Source organism: Budorcas taxicolor, chromosome 3 (genome assembly GCF_023091745.1).
Source record: "Budorcas taxicolor isolate Tak-1 chromosome 3, Takin1.1, whole genome shotgun sequence".
Classification (NCBI taxonomy): Eukaryota; Metazoa; Chordata; class Mammalia; order Artiodactyla; family Bovidae; genus Budorcas; species Budorcas taxicolor.
Window position 1 is genome coordinate 36,090,778 of NC_068912.1, and position 25,700 is coordinate 36,116,477.

The window sequence follows — 25,700 nt, forward strand, 5'->3', positions numbered from 1 at the left end:
AGGTGACTGTAGGAACACACTGTCCATAGTGTGGGATCCTTTCCTCAGCAGTCTTACTCTTCCTCCCCAGCCACGTCTGCTTTGTGTAATCATGGTCTGTTTTCTCTGACATCCTTCCCTGGCTTTAACACTGAGCCTGCTGAGAAATTATAGCAGGTCTGCGATAGAACTGGAAATCTTTGTTATATGTTTACCTGTCTTAAGACAAATTTGAGGTCTTAGTTTTCATGGAATTAAAGACTGTAACCCTGACAAATTAATTTTGGAGAACAGAAGTGATAGCATGGATAATCAAACTGTAAAACATCAAGAACTGGTGAAGTCATGAAAGTGTGATAATAGTTTCCTTCTCTTTTCTTTTACTATTTCTATATAAGAAGACATAATGATTATAAAACTAATGACTTTAGAGAAATACAAATGCCACACACAAGATGGATTTTATTAAATAAACTGATTTGATACCTGCGAACCATTCAGAACACAGGAGATTAGCTTTTGAATCCTTTGTTTTAAAATGTACCCTTGCCAATATGTAAAACTAGATTGAAATTATGACCAAATAGTATTGTTCCTAATGATAAAAAAAAAAATCGAGATGTTTAGATGAGGGAACACCCTTGAAAACAGTAAGAAATAAAGATAATAGAATTTCAAAATTACTTTTTCTTTTCTAAGAAACTTGGGACAGTTTCTTCATACTAAGCAGGCAGTTTCATGTGAAATGCTTTCTGCTAAGGAACAAAATGATCAACTATATCAGAAAATGAAACCTTCAATTTTAGAAAAACCAAACTGTTTAGAGAAAAATTACACTGTGGTTTTCAAGTCATTAAGAGGGCTTAGTCTCAGTTGGTAAAGAATCCACCTGCAATGCAGGAGACCCCAGTTCGATTCCCGGGTCAGGAAGATCTCCTGGAGAAGGGCTAGATTACCTACTCCAGTATTTTTGGTCTTCCCTTGTGGCTCAGCAGGTAACAAATGCACCTGAAGTGCGGGAGACCTGGGTTCTATCCCTGGGTTGGGAAGATCCCCTGGAGAAGGGAAAGGCTACGCACTCTGGTATTCTGGCCTGAAGAATTACATGAACTGTAGAGTCCATGGGGTCACAAAGAGTCAGACAGGACTGAGCGACTTTCACTTTCTCAAGTCATTAAGGAGTTGAATATCCTTATTATTTTCACATTTTAAAGCTGTTCCCATAAGGTAAACTTTGTCTCTTTTATAAGCCATGAAATAAAACAGAGTTCAAGGTGATTATCTGCAGTCTATGTTTTTGGGTGTCATGAAGACTGGGATGAGACATGGGGCTTAAATCTGGGGAACTGTCTGAAAATCCTTATGGAGAAAAGGATGCAGATACCAGTGTCCCTGCCTCATCCTCCAAGAAATCAGACAACTTACCATTCCCTCCCTTAGCAAGAGATATGAATTAGAGGGTACATTACTTGGAAAAATTGAGCCATATGAGGCCTAGACTTGGAAAGAGCAGGCCCAGCAAAAATGGGCAGAGATGCTATACTGAAAACAGATCAGTCAAATTAAGGAAAGTCAGTATATAGACTGATGATGATCCTCAGTTCCTTTGTATAGCTCAATTTCAGTACTGTGACAGCTGTGTCTCACACACATGGACTACTCTCTTCTTCCATCCAGATAAGAATTTGGAAGATTTTTCTCTAAAGAAATGGAATAGACTTAGAATTAAAAAACCTAAAATCCAGCCCCATCATCAGCTTCTTCCCAAAGGATCAGGTTCCAACCTAGTGAGCCTCCCATACTGCTCCCACACAGAACTCCCAGTCAGTTCTTGGATGCCTTTCTCACTTTCTTTTTTCTTTTTTTTAATTGAAGGATAATTGCTTTACAGAATTTTGTTGTTTTCTGTCAAACCTCAACATGAATCAGTCATAGGTATACATATATCCCCTCCCTTTTGAACCTCCCTCCCATCTCCCTCACCATCCCGTCCCTCTAGGTTGATACAGAGCTCTGTTTAAGTTTCCTGAGCCATACAGCAAAATGTGAGCAGACAACAAAGAGTAACCAGACATTTGAGAAAAGCCTTGAAGTAGAGAAAAAAATAAATGTCCAAAAGAAACTTGGAAGAATTACAAACATTAGCATGGGCAGAAGAGAGAAGCGTTTAATTTATATTCTCAGAATTAGGAGATAATATATCCATACGAGTGAGCTGGATGTTTTATAAAAGAGACAGAGATTGAGAATGAAGAAGAGCTCTCTAAGTATTGAGTAGAGAAATTGGAAAATGAAGTTGAATAAATCCTCTAGAAAATCAAAGAGAGATAATAAAGAAAAGATAGAGCAGACAACTGACCTGAGAAGTCTGGCCTTCATTTAATAGGAACTTGAGAAAGAGAAACTAACAACAATTATATATATAAAAAAAGATAAAACCAAAATTTTTTTAGAACTGAAAGCTATATGACTCTACATCAAAGATGCTCCTAAGAACGCAGGACAACACTGAACTTTTTAGTACAGCATATAACTGGAAGGCTTATTATTATGAACTTTGCTATATAGAGCAATGAATTTGAGTTTCCAGAGAGGGAAAAAAAAAAAAAGATTACCTACGAAGACTCAGAAATCAGAATGGCACTGAATTGGAAGTTAGAACAGCAGAACAGTGCCTTAAAATTTGAGAAGAAAATGATTTGTCACCTAGAATTATTTAGCCAGCCAAATTGTGAATTACTGAGTAAAATATATTATGAGACCTTCTAACTATTACATCCCATGTATTCATTTAAGATCTGAGGAATTAGCTAGTAAGCCAGGAAAGAGGGAGATACAAAACCTAGGAAATGGGAGTGAAGGGATTCCAGAACTACACTAATTCAGCAGGCTTGGAGAGAAAGCAGTGGTGATTAGACCAAGAGGGTGGAGGGTTTGGGAAAAATGGATGTCTCCATAGAAAGAACTAATAGGTACAGTACATGGTGCTGAACAGGTATCATTGCGGGGTTTATAATTTGTTTGGAGAATTTGGAAAAAAAAATTGGGTAGAGACAAGGAAGCTTGAGCAAACAAAAACTTGAGGACTTGTTTTTTGATGTCAGATGTTCTTCGAATGTGACAACGTGACAAAACTGGGTCAGATGATGGCTAGGCTTTGGGGCATTTGCAGAAAGCAGAGTGAGGGGCAGCACTGTGATGGCATGAGCACCAGTGGAGAAACAGTGGTTTTCTGTCCTGGAATCTGAAATTGATAAAAACTCAGAAGGCCAAGAGAGAGGAGGAAGGCCTGAGAAAATATTTGAAAAGATTATAGCCAAATACTTCCCTAACATGAGAAAGGAAACATTCACTCAAATCCAGGAAGTGCAGCATTCCATACATGATAAACCAAGAAGGAACATATTAACACGTATTAATCAAACAGACAAAAATAAAAGACAGAAAAAAATATTAAAATCAACAAGGGAAAAGCAACAAATAACATACAAGGGAACCCTGATAAGGTTATCTGCTGATTTTTAAGCAGAAATTCTGCAGACCAGAGGGAGTGGCACAATATATTTAATGTGATGAAAGGGAAAAAGCTACAGCCAAAAATACTCTATCCAGCAAGGCTCTCATTCAGTGGAGAAATCAGAAGTTTCACAGATAAGCAAAAACTAAGAGAATTCAGCACCAGCAGACCACCTTTGCAACAAATGCTAAAGGAACTTCTGTAGGTGGTGGAAAAGAAAAGGCCACAGCTAGAATCAAGAAAATTACAAATGGGAAATCTCACTGGTAAGAGAGATTTTCCTAAACATAGGAAATCATCCATATACAAATATGATATCAAAACCAGCAATTTTGAGAAGAGGAGAATACAAATGCAGGATACTGGAGATGAACTTGAAATTAAGGGATCTGCAACATAAAACAATTGTGTATATTTGTAGACTGCTATATCAAAATGTCATGGGAGATACATAATGGGAGAAGACAGGATGGCAGGGTAGAAGGACATGAATTCACCAGAGATACAGCCAAGAGGTTCATGAAAAGATGCTGAACACTGCTAATTATTAGAGAATGCAAATCAAAACTACAATGAGGAATCACCTCACACCAGTCATTATGACCATCATCAAAAAATCTACAAACAATAACACCGCTCCAGATGGTGTGGAGAAAGGTGAACCCTCCTGCACTGTTGGTGGGAATGTAAATTGGTGCAGTCACTATAGAGAACAGTATTTAGGTTCCTTACAAAACAGAAAATAAAGCTACCATATGAGCCAGCAGTCCCACACCTGGGCATATATTTGGAGAAAACCATGGTTCAAAAGGATACGTGCATCCCAACGTTCATTGCCATGCTGTTTACAATAGCTAAGACATGGAAGCAGCCTAAAACTCCACTGATGGATGAATGAATAAAGATGTGGTACGTATATACAAAAGGTATAACTTAGCCGTAAAAAGAATGAAATGACTCAGCCATAGAAAAAAATGAAATAATGCTATTTGCAGCAACATGGATAGACTTGGAGATTATCATACTAAGTGAAGTGAGACAGAGAAAGACAAATGTATGACATCAGTTTATATACAGAGTCTTAAAAAATAATACAAATGAACTTATTCACAAAACAAACAGACTCACAGACTTAGAGAACTTAGGGTTACTGAGAGGAAAGGTCAGGCAGGAAGGAGAGATTGGGAGTTTGGGATTGACATGTACATACTGCTATACTGAAAATAGATAATCAACAAGGATCTACTGTATAGCATAGAGAACTCTGCTTGATCTCTGTAATAACCTAAATGAGAAAAGAATTTTGAAACAGAATACATACACACACACACACACATATATATATAACTGAATCAGTTATATAACTTCTCTGCTGTCAGATGAAACTAACACTGTTAATCAAATATACTCCAATATAAAATAAAATTTTAAAAATAATAAAATTGTTTTTAAATGCTGTACCCATGGTGGTTCAGCACTAAAGAATCCACCTGCCAATGCAGGAAATGCAGCTTTGATCCCTGAGTCAGAAAGATTCCCTGGAGAAGGAAATGGCAACCCACTCCAGTATTCTTGCCTGGGAAATTGCATGGAGAGCAGAGCCTGGAGGGCTATAGTCCATGAAGTTGCAAAGAGTTGGACACAACTTAGCAACTAAAGAACAACAACATATATTTTAACTTAAAATAAACTACATTACCACTCAAAAACAACAGCAACCAACCTCCTGGGAACCACAAACCAAAAATCTACAATTGAAACACACAATTAAAAAAACAAAGCAATCCAAACACATCACTACAGATAGACATCAAATGAGGAGAGAACAAAAGAAGAGGGGAAGAAAAAAGATCTTCAAAAACAAATTCAGTCTCCTTGAACTGAACCAGGAATAAATGGAAAGTATGTGAACAGATCAATCATAAGAATAAGAATATTGTAACATTGAATTTGTCCCTTTTAATGTTATGGAATTTTTGTATGCTTAAGCCAGCAGAGTTTGGGAACAACAGAATTTTGGTTTTGAAAATATCTTTTAAAAATTCTATTTGCTATTAGTAGTTTCTTAAGAAAATTGGTTATCAAAATTGCGGACTATAAGAATTAATCTTATATCTAAAAAATAATTATTTAAAAAAATTGAAATTGTCCCTAAATTTTCTTAATACTCAAAGGAGATTTTATTTCATACTGTTTTACCTAGAAAATGTGAAATTTTGGAGGAATGTGTGTATATGTGTGCACATGTGTATATCTGAGTGTGTCTTCCATGGGCCATCCTTCCCTAAAGTCTTTTTCTTTCTTGACGCTAAACTCTCCACAGCCCTCCCCCATGGACGGTAGCCTACCAGGCTCCTCTGTCCATGGGATTTTCTAAGCAATAGCCCTGGAGTGGGTTGCCATTTCCTTCTCCAGGGGATCTTCGCAACCCAGGGATTGAACCCGGGTCTCCCGCATTGTAGACAGACGCTTTACCGTCTGAGCCACCAAGGAAATCCCTCTCTGACCCAATACCCACTAAATTCCTCCCTTTTACCATTTATTTATTGATAAGTATTTGGTGTGTTTGGCATTGTTCACTTCACTGTTGTAATCTTTGTAGAGATTACAGTATCTTTGTTTGAATGTATTCAAAGGACATTTTCCCGTATTATTTTTTGAAATAGTTAGTATAGCAGTAAAAACAGTTCAGATCTGCCACTAAATTAAAATCCTGCCAGATACTTATTTTTAGCCTCTCTTCTCTTTCAGGTACATTTCCCAAATTTTCTGTGTCCTTGTTTCTCACAGGTATGCTGGAGCCATGGAAAGGCTGCAGGCAGAGACTGAACTTATTAACAGGGTAAACAGTACTTACCTTGTGAGACACAGGACCAGAGAGTCAGGAGAATACGCAATTAGCATTAAGTAAGTAGGACAAGAAATAGCTTTCCTGTTTTCATAATTGCATAGATCATCTGACATGTGCAACACTGAAGTTGAAAACCCAGGTTCTAATTGCAGCAGAAATAATGCATCATCTCTCTAGACAGTTCATTAATACTTGAAAATATCTGTTAGGAAAAAATGGTATTAAGTGTTATAGGCTGCTAACTGGCATACCAGATTTCTTTCATAACACTGTGCTTTGGTGACTTGATGTGTGTATATTTCTAGTAAATCCTAAGAATTATAAATTACTAGATTTTATTTTATTTTCTGTATTCTCAAAGTGATCTTATAAATAAATTGGGCAGAATGATTGGTCAAATCTACTGCCCCCCAATCTCACTTCAAAAATTGCTTGTATCTTCAACCAATCTAGTGAATATATTTTGTTAATTAGCTGTCACCAGTGTATTGGCATAGGTATATATTTTGTCTTCAGAATTAATTCCTATAATGTTATTGGGGCATGCCCTCTGGTAATTATTGATTTCTACTGATTAAAAACACATTTATATTCATAAGTTATCCATTGCCCACAGGTACAATAATGAAGCAAAGCACATCAAGATTTTAACAAGAGATGGCTTTTTTCACATTGCGGAAAATAGAAAGTTTAAAAGTTTAATGGTAAGCATTGATTAGTTCTTTTCAATCTGTGGTCCTTAGTTTTCTCTTTTTGGAAAGGTCAGTTTAGTTCTATAGTTTCTTGGAAATTTTGCCTGCTGACACATTTAAAGAGAATAATATCTTAATTTTGCAGCAGAATCTTGAAAATTTTAAGAATTCTAGTTAAATTTTATATTGCCTTAAACATATTTTTCATTGTAAACTAAGTTTGCAAGTTTAAGATAATATTTCAGGGTCCACACTATATGATTCTTAGAACCATAGACACATTCAGGTTCATTTCATGCAAAATACAATATACTGTCAAATGGAAAACCTTTTTGTATTTTCTAGTCTAAGTGATCTGTGCTACAGTTCTTCTTCATTACCTTCGACAATTAAACATTAACAAGATCACATTTTTACCATATGACAGTGATTTCATAGCAATTTTATGTTTAAATTGAAACAGTATATTGTTACCAAGTTGCTTCATATAAAGATGATTAATTCTGATTTTTAAAAGTGCAACAGCATATAAGAATATTATGTATTGTCATATAAACCATACATACATATCATTACATCATGTGCACTGCTAATAGTAAAGAAAAAAGTTCTTATTTCCTGAAAAGTAGTCTCAGGCCTGTTTCTCAAGTTGGAGAGTTTCTTAAGATAATGAAGAATTGGATATAGGACATAAGATGCCTTTGCAGAGCTCTGTTAAGTCCTTTGAGTAACATTGGGAAGGACCACTCATTGACTGAACTGCAATCAAATGATACATACTGCATCCATCTGGAAAACATCTCAAAGCACTTTGCAGATGTTAACACTAAGTTAAAACTGAGTGTAAGAGAGCCTTACAAAATAGGCCAGCTTAAAAGTCTTATCCAAAAATGTAGAACTGGGTCAAAACAGGAATCACATTTTAAAGAAACAAGCATCTTATGACTGAGCGACTGAACTGAATTGAACGGAGTCAAAAGAAAAGTAAGAAAACCTGTCTTGACATAAATATCACATTCCCAATTCAAAAGCTAAGGATGGGCAGCGTCCTAAGGATGTGTCCTGGAAAATGCAAACCCTGTCAAAGTGGCAAGCAAGATCCAGGCATCCTCCCTGCTGCAGCAAGTTACCTTCTGCTGGAGTAAGCAAGCTGTGCACAGAGAGAACAAGATCTGAGGAGGTTTCTTCCTGAAAGGAAAACCTAGCAGGGAGGTGGCAAGTGGATGCACAAATAATGAGTGACAGCCCCAGCTGAGACATGAAAAAAAGCATGCACAGGGGGTCTCCACATCACTGCAAAGACACACCAGCTTGACTCTCACCTGCAGAACTTAGGGTGCTTGGTAATGAGGCTGCTCTGTGGTATCATGGTTAGTATGAGACTGCAAAAAAATGCTGTAGGGCCAAAGTTGACTACCAGCTTTGCTGACTTTGAAAGCAACAAAAGGGACTCCCATCACAAGAGATAAGCAAAGAGGATGAAAGGAATAATCACTGGCAAGAACCAATCAATTTAACTTTGTGTCACCTGGATTCAGCTCAAGAAAATTCCTCATCCTCTAAGGTTAGATGTGAAAAGCCAGTAAATAACACCATGACCTGGATTAGTGAACATAGATCCTCAGGTTCCTATGTGCATGGAAAGCTGTGATTATAATATACGCCACAAAGACCAAGATTTCAAGTAATCTGTATCCAAGAGGGGTAAAAGTTTTTTCAGTGATGTTCTGGAAAGGGAAGTAAAACAGCTCACATAAGCTAACAGTGCTTATTACGTGGTGTGTGTAAAACATCAGAAATGTCACTGCTGGAGACACATGCATGTGTTTTTTCCCTCCATATCAGGAGATCTTTTGTAAGGAAGTACATAATAAAGATAGTTAAAGGGAGGGGATTAAGAATTCATTGTGAAACTACAATGAATCTGAAAAAAAAAATAAGCAAATGGATATGATTGTGAAAAGACAACAAGAGGCTACAAAATCTCAGTCTTAGATATACTTTTGTCAGGAAGAAAATCACTGTAAAAAATTGCTGAAGAGACCACTGAACTCGTCTGGACCTACCTCTTCTTTGTTTTTGTTCATTTCTTGAACAAATTTATATTGAATCCTCACTATGTGAAATCACTGTGATTCTGCAGAATTCTAAAAGGACTCAGTTCTGAAAAAATTCTCAAATTAGTAAATCTATCTGTACCAAAGCCTCAAATAGATCTATACTTGGACCCTAAACTAGGAAATGCCACACCTGGACACCTGATTGGAAGGAATGGCTCCTATCTGAGTACCAGCCCCTCTGGAAGAAGATAAAGGGTTAATAGGCACTTCTCTCTGGGAGCTAGGGGCTTCCCTCTGCAACTTTAAGGAGTTACCTTTTATCATGCCTTTTATGTTGTTGGGAGATAACCCAGTTGCCATTATAAGTATATCTTGGTCTAGGAATAGTTATTTCTTAAGTATAGTTCAGTTTCTTCTCATCCTGACTGGTAACATTATATTACCTACGTAATATTCATTTATCTAATGACACTCTAGGGTTAAATTTAATTGGGAAAGGATGTAAAATGCAAACAAAATCCAGAATTTGTTTTAAATCAGCCAGTTTCTCAAGAAGATTGACCTCAGGTTGTTATAACCTAACCTTTTTTTATCCCCTCTGGTTTCAATGGCTTGGTTAATCGAAATCTTTGTTTTTCTAGTCGTTAAATTTAAATTCTAAATGAATTTCTGTATCCAGATTACAAGGCATTAATTTTGTTCTAATTTTCATGTATGCCAGACAGTCGTTGTCCAAATGCTGTTTATAAATCATCTCCATTGCCCGTTTCCTTGGTAATTGGAATAACTGGCTCTCACTCATTATTTTTCAGAGAGACTTGAATTGTTGACACCACTGTGTCAGTGTGAGATAAGGAAAGCACAGTGATTTCTTTTGTTTAGCGTCTTCTTATTTACTTGTAGTACCTGAAGGTCAATGACTGCTAAAGTGGGGGCGGATTAGACTAAACTATACAAAGCAGAAGGGCATGAATTAGAAGAGATCCACAGTGGCACTATTTAATTCTACCTCGTTAGAAACATGTAGGAAGATTTACCCTCATAAGATGGTAAAAATGGAACGAAAATGTCTTCGATGCTTACTGAAGCGTTTGCAGCTTACCAAGCCACACAGCCCTAGGCCTCGGAAAAGTCATTTTTGCTCCCATAAAATCTGGAGGTGGGTAGGTATTAAATGATTAACAAGTCCTTTTCAGTATGATAGTTCTGTTTTCTAGCCAACTTCTCATAAACTTTAATTCATGCTACTCATGATATATCATGCATAAAATTCATATTACTTATAACAAATTACTTATAACATTTACAACAATTTCAATTACATTAAAGTTCAGTTACTGGCTTATGATTACTTTCAGGTTTATTTTCACATTTTTTTTCTAAAGAACACACTCACTCAGTTCAATGATAAAACTAAGAGAAGTGTGTTGCTGATGCAAATGATAAAATATATGATTCTTTCAGAGACCTTACAAAATTTTGCATTTAAAAAACTTAAATGATAATATTGGTCTCTAAACAGAATTTAATTCCAGACCTTGCCTTTGCAAACCATGTTAAAACCACCATAATATAAATGCCATATTTTGATCAGTGAAGCCATTTTGGGGATAAAAACTTCTAATGCCTTAGGAAGCATCACTACAAACAAAGCTAGTGGAGGTGATGGAATTCCAGTTGAGCTATTTAAAATCTTAAAAGATAATGCTGTGAAAGTGCTACACTCAGTATGCCAGAAAATTTGGAAAACTCAGCAGTGGCCACAGGACTGGAAAAGGTCAGTTTTCATTCCAATCCCAAAGAAAAGCAATACCAAAGAATGCTCAAACTACTGCCGAATTGCAGTCATCTCACATGCTAGTAAAGTAATGCTCAAAATTCTCTAAGCTAGGCTTCAACAGTACGTGAACCATGAACTTCCAGATGTTCAAGCTGGATTTAGAAAAGGCAGAGGAACCAGAGATCAAATTGCCAATATCCTCTGGATCACTGAAAAAGCAAGAAAATTCCAGAAAAACATCTACTTCTGCTTTATTGACTATGCCAAAGCCTTTGACCGTGTGGATCACAACAAACTCTGAAAAATTCTTAAAGAGATGGGAATACCAGACCACTTGACCTGCCTCTTGAGAAATCTGTATGCAGGTCAGAAAGCAAAGTTAGAACTGGACATGGAACAGACTGGTTCCAAATAGGGAAAGGAGCACATCACAGCTGTATATTGTCACCCTGCTTATTTAACTTAATACAGAGTACATCATGCAAAATGCCAGGCTGGATGAAACACAAGCTGGAATAAAGATTGCTGGGAGAAATATCAATAACCTCAGATATGCAGATGACACCACCCTTACGGCAGAAAGTGAAGAACTAAAGAGCCTCTTGATGAAAGTGAAAGTGGAGAGTGAAAAAGTTGGTTTAAAACTCATTCAGAAAACTAAGATCATGGCATCTGGTCCCATCACTTCATGGCAAATAGATGGGGAAACAATGGAAACAGTGACAGACTTTATTTTGGGGGGCTCCAAAATCACTGCAGATGGTGACTGCAGCCATGAAATTAAAAGATGCTTGCTCCTTGGAAGAAAAGTTATGACCAACCTAGACAGCATATTAAAAAGCAGAGACATTCCTTTGCCAACAAAGGTCCATCTAGTCAAAGTTATGGTTTTTCCAGTAGTCATGTATGGATGTGAGAGTTGGACTATAAAGAAAGCTGAGTGCTGAAGAATTGATGTTTTTGAACTGTGGTGTTGGAAAAGACTCCTGAGAGTCCCTTGGACTGCAAGGAGATCCAACCAGTCCATCCTAAAGGAAATCAGTCCTGAATATTCTTTGGAAGGACTGATGCTGAAGCTGAAACTCCAATATTTGGCCACCTGATGCGAAGAACTGACTCATTTGAAAAGACCCTGATGCTGAGAAAGATTGAAGGTGGGAGGAGAAGGGGACGACGGAGGATGAGATGGTTGGATGGCATCACCAACTCAATGGACATGAGTTTGAGTAAACTTTGGGAGTTGGTGATGGATAGGGAAGCCTGGCGTGCTGCAGTCCATGGAGCTGCAAAGAGTTGGACATGACTGAGTGACTGAACTAAACTGAAAACTTCTGATAGTTTAGCTTTTTTTCTTTTAAGTTCATCAGGTTCTACTCCTTTGCTTCAGCAAGTACACTTATAATCTGGGCCCAAGCAAAGAAGAAAGAATGGAAGAAAAAAAAATTTAAGTTATAGCATGTGTAAAAGCATATCATCTTAGGTCTAAGAAAACAAGAAGATACTTAGAAAATGCTCGTTCCCTCTGCTTCCCTTTTTGCATATTTACATTTACCAGGTTACTATTTGCAAATAGTACAATCTAGTTGAGAGCAGAAACTTTGGAGCCAGACACCAGTTATACAACCTTGCCCAAGCTGATTAATCTCACTGAGCCTTGAGTGTCAGTGGGGAAAAGACCCATCTCTTGTTTCTTGTCTGAAGATTGTAAGAAACTATATAAAACTATACGTATACTATATAACTATATAAAACTATATGTACCTATATATACACACACTATATAAAACTACGTAGCACATGGGATCATGGTGGCTCTCATGATTATTCACAGGTACTAGGTACTTTATCCCTTCTTTGCTATAGTCTGTGAAATGGTTTATTATCCCCATTTTACAGATGTGAAAGGCGAAGAATCTCCATTTGCTTTATCCAGTACTTGAGCCAAACCATGCCGCTTTTAGTTTATGAAGATGGTCTTTGTTATCTTTGTCTGTTCCCAGCCTGTCTGCTCTACTTAAAATAATCCTTTCATCCTTCCTGGCTTTTGGAATTATACTTTTATTCAATTTAAGGCAAGCTACCTCCCCTCATGAACTTGTCCCTCTTCCTTCCCTCTGGACTCAGAAAAGGAAGCTCTCTTTCCTTCTTGCCTCTAAACCCCCATAACCCTTCTCTTTCCTTCCACAGTGGGTATGCCTAGGAACCTTATCTTCATAATCTCTGTGATCCCTGGAACACCCCACACCATGTATTCCACAACTCATCCAAGTTTGGTCTTAAATAATAAATAGATCAATGATGATTCTCTTTCTCTTCTTTCAGGTGATTTTTGACTTGATTGATTTGTTTGGGGGACTTTGAACATAAGCACTGAATGGAAAGGCTGAGTTGATGGCAGTGTGATTTTTTTTTCAAGAAATGAGTTGCTTTTATACAGTTTTAAATAATAGTGCTGTAGAAGCAGCACTGAATAATTAGGTTAAAAGTTATTTTGCTTTTATTTTCATTTCAGGTTTTTCTAAGAAACATAACTGGTACTCATCTAGTGATAATATCCATTTTCCATTATGAATTAACCATTATTAATTTTCTGTTTAAAGTAGAGGGATTAAGATTTGTGCAAAATCTGTGAAACTGACATCGCAATAGAAATATTCTGAGATCATAGTATGAAAGATGGTGGGTGGTTATTATATTAGGCTTGGATGTATTTAAGGCAAATTAGGTATAAGAGAAAATTGGAAAGAACTATATTATTGACTTCTGTGAGTCAGGTGACATACAGAGCTAAGAGAAGGTCACTAACACTTCCTCATAAGCCAGAAGCAATGTCAAGCAAACAATATTTGTGGTTTAAAAACTTTGGTTTACAGTGGACAAGCATATTTAGGATCAAGTTTTTTTTCCTCCTATGCTGAAAGAAAATGCAGGAAACTATCGATTACTATATATTCATAAAACAGCTCTTGCCTCCCTAAACAAAGAGTATTTCATAAGTAAGAACAAGATTTTCTGTTCTGAGTTTGTGGTTTATTATGGCTTCTTTTTACTTACTACATCCAACTGAAGACTTAACAGGATATTGAGTAACAGTGGGGGGTAACTCACATTATAAATGGCCTGGGTAACAAGGACAATTACTAGTTGGGTGTCTTGTACATCCAGGAAGCAGGGAGAGCATTTACTTATTGTAACATGTTGTTCAGTCACTAAGTCGTGTCCAACTCTTTGCAACCCCATGGACTATAGCCTGCCAGGCTCCTCTGTCTGTTGGATTTTCCAGGCAAGAATATTGGAAGGGGTTGCTATTTCCTTCTCTAAGGGATCTTCCTGACCCAGGGAAGCCTGTGGCAGGCTAGAGTCAAACCTGCATCTCCTCTTTGGCTGGCAGATTCCTTACCACTGAGGCACCAGGGGGCTTATGGAAAATTTAACATTAACTTGATTATCCCTTCATTGTGTATCATTATGTGTCAAGGAGTGTGTGTGTTTGATTCTTTTTTCCTAAAGGAACTTGTGGAGTACTACAAGCATCATTCTCTTAAAGAAGGATTCAGAACCTTGGATACAACTCTGCAGTTTCCATACAAGGAGCCAGAACATTCAACTGGACAGAGGGGTAATAGAGCAGGCATCAGCTGTGAGTATTGTAATTTAGAATACAATTTGCTGACACCTAAGGATTGAAGGCATGATAACATTAAACATCTTCATTCCCAATTTTGAAACAGAACCAATTTATACGCTGATGAATTTAACAAGGATTTTTTTTTCCAGAGCAAAGTAGAATCAGATGGACCAACAGGTTTATGAACATGCCTAGATTTAGTTCTTTGTGCCAAATTAAAAATCATGTTTGTGTCAAATCCATCAGAAATGAAGGGTATGTTGATATGTAAGTTTTGTACTTTTCCATGGCTTTTATATTAGCCAAACTTTTTTTTAACTGACACATGTTTATGGTCACAATCCTGTTTGATTAACAGGATTTAAGCAAGGCTAGTGCACGGTTCTCTCATCTAACCTTGTACCCCAAGTCTGCTTATCGATTCCAGTTCAATGATTACTTTTGGAACTCTGAAGTAACTAAAAGCATGTTTCCTCTGATTCCAATGTTTAAAGGTATACATTAGGCACTTTTGGAATGAGCACTGTGTCACACATAATCACAGAGAATTAGCGACCCCATGGACTGCAGCCTACCAGGCTCCGCCGTCCATGGGATTTTCCAGGCAAGAGTACTGAAGTGGGGTGCCATTGCCTTCTCCAATACAAACCAAAAGCATGTTACAATTTTTAAATTTAATTGGAGGAAAATTGCTCTAATGCTGTTGGGTCGGTTTCTGCCATACAACAATGCTAATCAGCCATAATTATATGTATTTCCCCATTATAATTTGAATGTGAGTTCAAGTCAAAAACTTTTCTCATCATTTACTGTCACATAATCTTCCTGTTAGTAGATATAGTGTATAAAGAGAACACTCTGATGAAAAAATGCTGTGAATAAACTGATTTCATTCCCTTATTTTAATAGCATTTAAAAAGTATTAATAAAACTGTTTTAGAGAAAATGGAATACGATTGTATCGCCCTCAGAATGTTTAGCCCAATCAAAATGAGAATATCTAGAGTGTTTGGAAAAGAATTTGCATCAGGTAATATAATTTTACCTTTTTTTCCCTAAAATAATGCTCAGGGCGCTAACACCACCCGTAAAATTTCATAGCACTCCCATAATGTAAATATGCAAGTAATCTGTCACATCAAGTGGCAGGTTTGTTTTTTAATTTGAATAACTTAATAGCTGTTCTCTTCACAGAGATCGGTGATAAACGAACAGGCTTGTCCAAGGAGAGTAGTCAGAGCACACTATTTTGTTGAAACTGTAAACACATTAAAATTTATCTTTCTATGCTTTTAGTCCTCTGTCCCTCTGTTACCCAGTTATCTTAGACACTCATATAGGCCATAGTTTTTGCTAATTCAAACATGGAACTTTCCCTCAAAAAGAAAAAAAAAACACACACACACACACACATTTTCTACAAAATTCCTTAAAAATTTACCAGGGTTATGACATTTTCCCTACATGAAAAGTATAATTTTCAGTTCTTTTAGTTTGCCTTCCCAGTAGCAGAAGATACTAAAAGTTGCCAAGGAGGTCAGCTACATTGCAAATCCTGTTTGAGTTACTCACTTAGTTTTAGAAAGTCCAGGTGAGGCGGGCTAGCAGTCAGGGAAAACACTGGCACTTCCTGTGCTTGACACGTGTAGTTGCTCAGAGAATATTGTTCAACAGCAAATGAAGTTGCCTAGTTTAAATTTTTGTTTACTGTTTAACCAAATATTTCATGCTCAAACTTGTTTACTCACTAGGGATGGAGATACAGACTCTTCTTCTCTTTTAAAGCATACCCAACAGCATGATTTTGAACATCCATGCCAGCCACAGGAAGATTTTTAGAGTCATGAATTCAAACACTGTAAGCCCAGTCTTTTTAAGAGACTCTGGCAAGTCATGCTATAAGAACCCGTTTATAACTAAGAAGTAAAAGAGAATCATTCATTTAAAATTTAATCTTTGTTATAGCCAGCCTTTGTTCATGTATTATTCAGTTATTCATTCCTTCAACATATAATAATTACCTACCACAGACAAGGCAGTGTTCTAGGTATGGGAAATAGTAGTCGAGAATACAAAGTCCCTGACCTTACAGAGCTTATACTTTAATGAGGAGGCTCTGACAAGTCTGGTTAGGAGTCTGTTTCTATACAGGAAGAGAAGCAAAGATCTCACTCCCAAAGTGACCAGAAAGAAGTGAGGGCATGAGCTGGTGCATCCGTCAGCAATAATTTCTCAATGGTCTCCAAGATCTTACACTCCAGGATGATACAGTTGTTACCGTAGAGTGGGATTATAATCTTAGATTAGATTTCTATTCTCCCAGTGTTTTATTTGCTTGATGCTAACTTTGTATGGAATGAGAAGAACACTGAGATCATTCTGAGGATTAAAGGAGGTGCTGTACCTACAGCGTGGAGCGGAGTGCTGATAACATGGTAAACACACAACAGAAGTCAGCTGAGCTGCGACTGATTCTGCCGCTTCCACTGTGGCTGCTGCTAGGCCCCCTAGTCCCTCCTCTTCTAACACAGCACACATGTCCCTGTATTTCTAATAGTTGAATTACTGGTTTTAACTCAAAGCAACTTACATCTTTTGTTTTTCTGATTTTTTAAAATATCCCTTGCTCATTTTATGCCAAGTCCTGATTAAAGGTTGACGCTTAATTAAAGCATGGCTTCTTTTTTTCATGCATGTGCCTCTCAAGAAGTGGTTGAGAGGAAACTCTACATACTCTGTATAGCAAGTGTGTGTAGGATGACTTTAGAGTCATTCCCTCTGGTTCATAGCTTTGGGTGTACTGCTAAATATCATCTCAGAATAACTTTTATGCAGAAGTAGTAAATACTGGGGGACATTGGCTTGGACAGGGCATGGTGTCTCCATTCCTTCTGAGTAACGGAGAAAGCAGAGCAGACAAGCCACAAGGACCACCTGCGTTCTGGGTAAGAGTGGAGTTCTAGCTCCCGGTGCCTGCTACTTATTATTATTTTTCTTTTAAATACATAGTCACCTTGGAAAAGAAGGACCCGGGGCATTGTAGAAGAGGCTGCTTGCTTCTGTATTAGCCTAGGTTAGAATGCAAGCATGTCTGCTAAGTTGCTTCAGTTATATCTGACTCTTTGCAACCCTACAGACTATAGCCCGCCAGGCTCCTCTGTCCATGGGATTTTTCAGGCAAGAATACTGGAGTGGGTTGCCATGCCCTCCTCTAGGGGATCTTCCTGACCCAGGCCTCAAACTCATGTCCCTTATCTCTCCTACATTGGCAGCCAGGTTCTTTACCACTAGTGCCATCTCAGAAGCCCCTAGGTTAGAATGTTCTTAGGCAAATTAAAAACTATTCTCAAATGTGTAAAATATGGTAAGATTATGACAGGCCTACCTCATGTAACTTCAAAATAACATATATAAAGATACTACTTAGAATTAAACAGATATCCAGAGTATTGAACAGGAGCATATAGCATTTCTAGGTGAGGAGTAGGCAGTGCTCTGTCCCAGGACTGTGAGATTGTTTCTGCCTTTGCAATGACTTGAGTGTTTCCGCTAGAGATGGAGAGAGGAAGAAAGAGAACAAAGAGAACTCGGGCACAGCAGTGAGCTCTTGTACTTCCCTAGAGATCCCTCATGCAGTGGCCCCATGGAAGATGTTCTGCCCTGTCCTGTGAATCTCTGTAAGAATCTCATTACTTTCCAAAAATGGTCACAGAAAAACTGCCTTAGACTGCTGCAGGTGTACCCTTAGGGCTCATATATACTGAGTTGACTTTTGCCTTTCTTGCTCTACAGTGAGCACTTAATTATTTTCAGGGCTGCTACTGAGTAAGCTGTCTGACCTTAGGCAAGTCAGTTAGCCTGTCTGGGCCCCAGCTTTCTCATCTGATGAATAAGGAATGAGATTAGACATTTTATTACGTTCTTTCAAAAGCAGCTCCTAGGTTTCTTTCTTTGCACACGTGAAAAAAGGAGGTAAGGTAGAATGGTAATGGACCATTATACTTGGGAAAGTTGCACAATTAGCTATTTCATAACTTATTAATAGACCTTAGGTATTTTCCCAAGTAAATGGAAGATTAGTTGGGCCACAGAGTTGGTTAATGTTTAAAAAAATTGTTGGTTACCACTATATTTACATGATCTCAAAGCTTCTCATCACAGAACTTGTTAATTACAAAAGGGACAGTAGGAAAACCATAAAAGTGATCAAAAATAGCATCACCAATGATGGGACAACTTGATATCATGTGCCTCCTAATGTGATGGCTCTTGAGAAGGCTGCAACACCAGTTTGGTGGTATTCCTGCCCTCCAGGGTCCACAATTGGAATCTAATCATGAGGAAACATCAGACAAACCCAAATTCAATGACATTCTACAAAATAATTGGCCTCTACGCTTCAAAAATATCGGTGGCATGAAAGAGAAAGAGGGCAGAATTGGTTTAGATTGAAGGAGACTAATGAAACATGGCAGCTAGACACAACAGGTTGAGTCTTGTACCTGGAATGATTTTCCTTTTTTACTATAAAGGACACATATGGGACAATTCACACATGTTGAATGTTTCTAGATTAGTCATTGTTTGTTTTTGATAATTGTACTGTTAATGTGTAAGAGAAGAAAATCCCTTTGATTTTAGGAAGGACACGCTGAAATTGTCTTCCCCAGAGACTCAGCAGGTAGAGAATTCGCCTGCCAATGCAGGAGACTCAAGAGACATGGATTCAGTCCCTGAGTTGGGAAGATCCCCTGGAGAAGGAAATGGCAACCAACTCCAGTATTCTTGCCTGGGAAATCCTATGGACAGAGGAGCCTTGCTAAAAGAGTCGGACAGGACTTGGCAATTAAACAACAGCAGTGAAATATTTAGAGATAAAAGGCATTATGTCTGGAACATATTATAAAATAGTTCAGGAAAACTAAAGAGCTTGATAAAACAAATGTAAAATATTAACACTTGAGGAGTTTGAGTGAAAGAAAATTAGAATTCTTTGTACTATTACTGCAATTTTTACATCTGAATTATTTCAGAAGTAATAAAATTTAGAGATGGTGCCTTTAGCTGAAGAGAACTAACAGAATTGGAGGAAAATGTCAGCATTCTCCTCTTCCGCTTGCTCCAGGAGCAGGGGGAGCTTGGTGCACTGATTTTAGGATGTGTAGAGTACTGAGTACATTGTACTTGAAACCATCTCTTTACCTGTGACCATATTGTATTTACTTATTCATTCGTTCATTCTTTTAGTCAACAAATATTTATTCAACACTATGTTCCAAGTTCTGTTCTGGATGCTAAATATAAGAGTGAATAAGATAGACAGCGTTGCTGCTAAGTCGCTTCAGTTGTGTCTGACTCTGTGCAACACTATGGACACCCTGCCAGGCTCCTCTGTCCTTGGGATTTTCCAGGCAACAATACTGGAGTGGGTTGCCATGCCCTCCCTCCAGGGGATCTTCCTAACCTAGGGATTGAACCTGTGTCTCTTTAAGTCTCCTGCATTGGCAAATGGGTTCTTTACCATTAGTGCCACCGAACAAACATAAAACAAATAACTTCATGTGTGTGTTAGTGGCTCAGCTGTGTCTTACTTTTTGTGACATCAAGAACTGTACCCTGCCAGGCCCCATGGAATTCTCCCTGCAAGAATACTGGAGTGAGTTGCCATTCTCTTCTCCAGGGGATCTTCCCTACCAAGGGATCAAACCCCAGTCTCCCTGCATTGCAGGCAGATCCTTCACCATCTGAGCCACCAAATTCTCCTAAGTCTTGTGAAGCAGATGCACAGGTGAACGGGTACAGCAAGAGGACCTGTTTAACCTGGAAGGTCAAAGAAGGACATTTTGAAGAAGTGGCATCTAGGTGACATTTACAAGATCTACAGACAGTTGGCAGGATGTGGGTTACTGAAGGGCAGGGAAACACCAGAGTGAAGAAGCAGTTTGTGTGAAGGACATTAACAGGAAATAACTTGACACATTTAAAGAATTGCTGCTGTTGCTAAGTCGCTTCAGTCGTGTCTGACCCTGTGCGACCCCATAGAGGGCAGCCTACCAGGCTCCCCGGTCCCTGGGATTCTCCAGGTAAGAACACTGGAGTGGGTGGCCATTTCCTTCTCCAATGCATGAAAGTGAAAAGTGAAAGTGAAGTCGCTCAGTCGTGTCCGACTCTTTGCGACCCCATGGACTGCAGCCTACCAGGCTCCTCTGTCCATGGGATTTTCCAGGCAAGAGTGCTGGAGTGGGGTGCCATTGCCTTCTCCGATTTAAAGAATTAGAAGGGGGCCAAATGTTTAGAACATAGTGAGTGGATTCTCATATATACAGTGGAAATGTAGTGGAGCATTATAAGCAGAAAATGATATGAACTGATTTACATTGTTTTGAAAGATCACTGCCTACTCTGTGAGAATGGCTTGGAGAGAGGCATGGACAGAGAAAGGCGTGAGGAAAATTCCACAGATGTCCAGGGGAGGGATGATGGAGGTCTGGACAAAAGTTGAACAAAGACAGTCGAGTAAGACAATGGGCTGATTTAGATATAATCTGGAGACTGAATTGACTGGATAAAGGAATTGAGGTAGAAATAGGACATGTGTGATATACAAGTATCTGCCTTCGATGACCCAAATGGTGAAACGATGGCCTGATCAGGAAACAAAAGGGATATAACACATACAAAGAAGAAGGTAATATATTCATTTTGTACAAATTTTTAGTATCTGTGCATACTCAGTGGTTCAGTAGGCAGCTGATACTAAGAAGAGTGGTTGGGGTTGAAGATAAGAGTTATGAATCACTCATACTTCATCTCACAGTTTCCATAGAATATATATTAATAGTATTGTTTTTATATAGGTTTAGCAATTTCTTCAAGTGTATTACTCCCTAAAGCCTTGGAAACCAGGTTCCTTTGCTTCTTATTCTCAAATTGCACTTTGCACAGCGCCTCTCATAAAACACATGTTTAGGAAGGGCTAAGTGAGTGAAGTCAGAGCCTAAGGTCTTTGGGAAACATAGCAGGTATTAAAGCACTATGTTATTTGAAAAAACAGGGAAAGATGAGTGGGTTTGAAAACAAATATAGAACAGCTTGATCGTTTTGAAGCTATGACAAATGTTATAGCAATTCTTCAAAAATTGACAAAGGCTTCCTGGGTCTTTGGGACCGTACAAGTGACCTTGCAGGAAAAAGTAAAAGCCAGAGCCAAGCCTGCTTCTTCCTAGTGTGGCTGCTTTCCTTTCACACGGGTAGCTCTGTGATTCTATTAGCCATCTGACAAGGGGCTTAAACTTCATTTTAGCCAGTGTTTTAGAAACTTGGAGAATTTGTATCATTCATATTTAACTCACTGTAACATAACTTGCTTATTCCTGATAATTCTTTAAATATCCTGATAATACCTTAGCCTATTTATTAGTTTGGTCACAGTGTTAATAGTGGATAATATTTATCTCCTTTATACAAACTCCTCAAATATCCACTGAGTTTTTAACTTCTTGCCCTTGTAGTTCAACATACCCATATTTATCCACTCATATTCTGATCTCCTAATTTTATCCTCAGTCTTTCATCTTCTTTTTCCTTGGTCATTTGGGATGTGACTTTGATTTAATCTAATTTTATGCTGGTAATTTAAATATCTGTTTTAATCTCATAAAATAGCCTCTTGAACTGCCATAAAAATTATCATAAATTGAGGGGATTAATATTGACAGAACTTTACTCTTACTGTTTTGGAGGCCATAAGTCTGAAATCAAAATGTTGGCAGGGTGGTTCCTGCCGGAGTCTCTGAGGGACAGTTCACTGCATGCCTCCCTTCTAGTTTCTGGATGGCTGCTGGCAGTCCTTGGTGTCCCTTGGTTTATAGATAGCACTCCCAATCTCTGCCTTGTCTTCGCATCACCTTTTCCTCTGTGTGTCATCTCCTTTTCTCTTCTTTTATAAAGAAAGTTATTTCATTTACAGCTCATCCTAACACAGGATGATTTCATCTTGAGATCCTTAATTTATATCTGAAAAATTATATCTTATTTTCCAAATAAGATCACATTCACAGGTTTTAGGTGGACATAACTTTTGCAAGGGTTGAGGGCAGTGGAGGGATGAGGGATGGGTGGGGGTGAGCCACCCTTCAACTCACTATAATCTCACAGTACTAATTTTAAATTTTTCTCCAAATTTTTCCATCTTTTTCTTTTTTTGTTGGAGTTATCAGAAGACTGTGCACTATTAGGGTAGACAGGTAGTCAGTGGATAGGGAATTAGAAGAGAAACATTACCTTAATACAACAAAGTGTATTCAATGGCTTATAACTTTCCTACAGTGAAATGCATGGTCTTCCTGAGAGAGGGTACTTCTAGCCAATGAAAGTTTCCCCAATAACCTACATGAGTGATTGTCTGAAATATTATAAAATATACTTGATACAGAATAAGAACTTAGTAATTCTGATATTTAATAATTTAATTTTTAACAGAATATTATGTTATTCAAACACCTTTCACATATATTAATGTCTCCAACCTAGTGTTTCATGAACTGCCAGCCCCATGAGAAGTATCCAGGGAGGGTTTCATTGGTTAAATAAATGTACCAGAAGTGCTGCTTATATGATATAGCAAAGTGACAAGTTTCCCTAGTTTATCTCATCCTGCAACTCTGTATCATAGTGTCTCAACATAGGTAATGTTTGCATTATGTGCTTTAAGAGCGTTAAATATGTGATGTACTTAGAACAATGTCTGGCACATGGGAAGTGTAAATTACACACTTTTTTTCTGGGCTAAGGTGGTTTCAACATATTGCTGACATTTTCTATATTCTTTTCCTTAGGATGTCTATCACATCCACAGAATTTACTGTTCTTGGGCAACTGATCAACTAGAGCCGCACATCTTCATTATTTGGTCATGTTGGGCTTCCCTTTTTTATTTACTTATATCAGGAGCTTCACTAGCTACTGTAAGGCATTTTTATCCTGAACCTGATAGCTTTAACAGTTAGTAGCCAGGACCCAGGGTCACTTCAGAAATCTATGGCTTACAGACTGAAATTCTACAGATACAAGTAACCTCACTCAATGCTATCTTTTTTCATGTTTCAAAGCTCAAAAAGCAGCCTATATGTTTTAACATGTCTCATTTTGTATACCATTCTTTCTATAAACCTTATTTTCTAGAGTTAAAACTGCTCTTAGTGTGTGTAATTCTCCCCAACTGACTATGGTACCCTCATGTGGCAGCCTGACCCAAGGCTTTGGTTTTTCTAGTCTCTCTCTCCTCTAAAACAAATGTAAACCTAGAAGAATTTTTTTTTTTCCCCTCGCTAAAATTTGGATTAGGCTAGCTTTGAGCAACAATGCTGAGAGCTCTTTTTCGCCTCATATATACGACCAGTGTCCAGCTTTCCCTGCTGAATTCCAGATCTGCATAAGGGAGCCAGTATTAACTCTGCTCCTCTCGCCGTTCCTAATAGCATGAGAAGGTGAATACAAACTTGGTCAAGGATTCGTTTCATTCACAACTTTAAGTCAATATTTTAAGAATCCACTTGCACCAGACACTCTACCACACATACCCCTTGGGTGTTACATGCTAGCTTAACAGCTGAACAACAGAGGAATGCAGGGGGATTCTAGGATTGAGGCTTCTCAGACTTCACGTCAACCCTGGTAGAGGCTTTTTAAAGCAAATATCTTTCGTGACATTTCTGAGAGGTCATCTTCAGGTTTCACTTATACTCAGGTGACTTTATGTCCACCACTACACAAAGCACCTAATTATTTTTTGAACAAAATTTTTTAAATGCTTATTTTGTTCCAGAAACTTGACTTTTTATAGCTGTTTACCATCCTTAGTTATCTCTTTGACTCTTGAAACCCTATGGACTTTAGCCCCCGACAGGCTCCTTTGTCCATGGAATTCTCCAGGCAAGAATACTGGAATGGGTTGTCATGCCCTCCTCCAGAGCCCTCCTTCCTGACCCAGAGCTCGAACTTGTGCCTCCTGCATTGGCAGACGTATTCTTTACCTCTAGTGCCACCCGGGAAGCCTGTCTCGTCAAAGCTACTCCAAGTTAAATATACTATATACCTACTCTACCATGATAACCTTTCATATGATGCGCTTTGTTCCCTTCCTTGCCGTATTTCTTTCTCAATAAACTACTCAGATTTCTCAACCCCTTGTCATATACATGGTTGCCAAATTTGCCACCATCCTGGCCACCCTGCTATGAACACATTCAAATTTTTAAGAATTGAGCACAAGCATTTCAGGATTCATTCCATTCATTCATTTCATTCAAATCTTTTCCTATTGAGAGCTCTGTCTTTCTATCCAAAGCTCCATCTTCCCCACTTAATTTTCCCTCGTTTTCTTCATTGGTCTTCCTCATAGGGAAGTTCTCCAAGAACCTCTTTCCTCATCTCTTCTTTAGCTACTACAGTCTCACCATTAAGCCCCACAGGTCCCCACATTCATTCATTTGACAGATCTTAACATATATATGGAATCCAGAAAAACGGTACTGATGAACCTATTTGCAGGGCAGGAATAGACACAGACGTAGAGGACAGACTTGTGGTCATGGTGTGGGGAGAAGAGGGCAGGACAAACTGCGAGAATAGCACTGACATATACGCACTACCGTATGCAAAACAGACAGCTAGGAGAGAGCCGCGGAATCGCAAGGGAAGCAGCCTGGTGCTCGGTGACACCAGCGGCAGTGTTAACACGAGAGGGCTGGGATGTGGGGGTGGGGTGGGAGGAAGACTTATGAGAGAGGGGACATCTGCATACTTACGGCTGATTCATGTTGTTGCATGGCAGAAACCAGCACAATGTTGTGAAGCAGTTATTCTCCAATTAAAAATAAATTTGAAAAAACAGATCTTTATTGAGGGCCTACTGCAGGATGAGCATTGTTCAAATTACTGGGGATGTACAGTGGTGGAAAAAAAAAAAGACAAGTCTGTGCCTTTGTGGAACTCATATGGTAGTGGGGACAGTGGATAATAGATAAAAATAAATTATATAGTTTACTAGAAGAAAGGCCAAAAAGGCAAAATGAAATGGTTGTCTAAGAGGCCTTACAAATAGCTGTGAAAAGAAGAAAAGCGAAAGGCAAAGGAGAACAGGAAAGATATATCTATCTCAGTGCAGAGTTTCAAAGAATAGCAAGGAGAGAT

General features: G+C 38.2%; 1 protein-coding gene across 1 annotated transcript in view; it reads left to right on the plus strand.

Annotated features, from left to right (window-relative positions):
• The window catches only part of VAV3 (vav guanine nucleotide exchange factor 3), a 425,860-nt gene that overhangs the window by 388,846 nt on the left and 11,314 nt on the right, over nucleotides 1-25,700 (plus strand). The window contains exons 23-25 of the mRNA XM_052637052.1: nucleotides 6,287-6,403; nucleotides 6,964-7,051; nucleotides 14,390-14,519. Coding sequence (XP_052493012.1) covers nucleotides 6,287-6,403; nucleotides 6,964-7,051; nucleotides 14,390-14,519 — 335 coding nt within the window. The remainder of the gene's footprint in view (nucleotides 1-6,286; nucleotides 6,404-6,963; nucleotides 7,052-14,389; nucleotides 14,520-25,700) is intronic.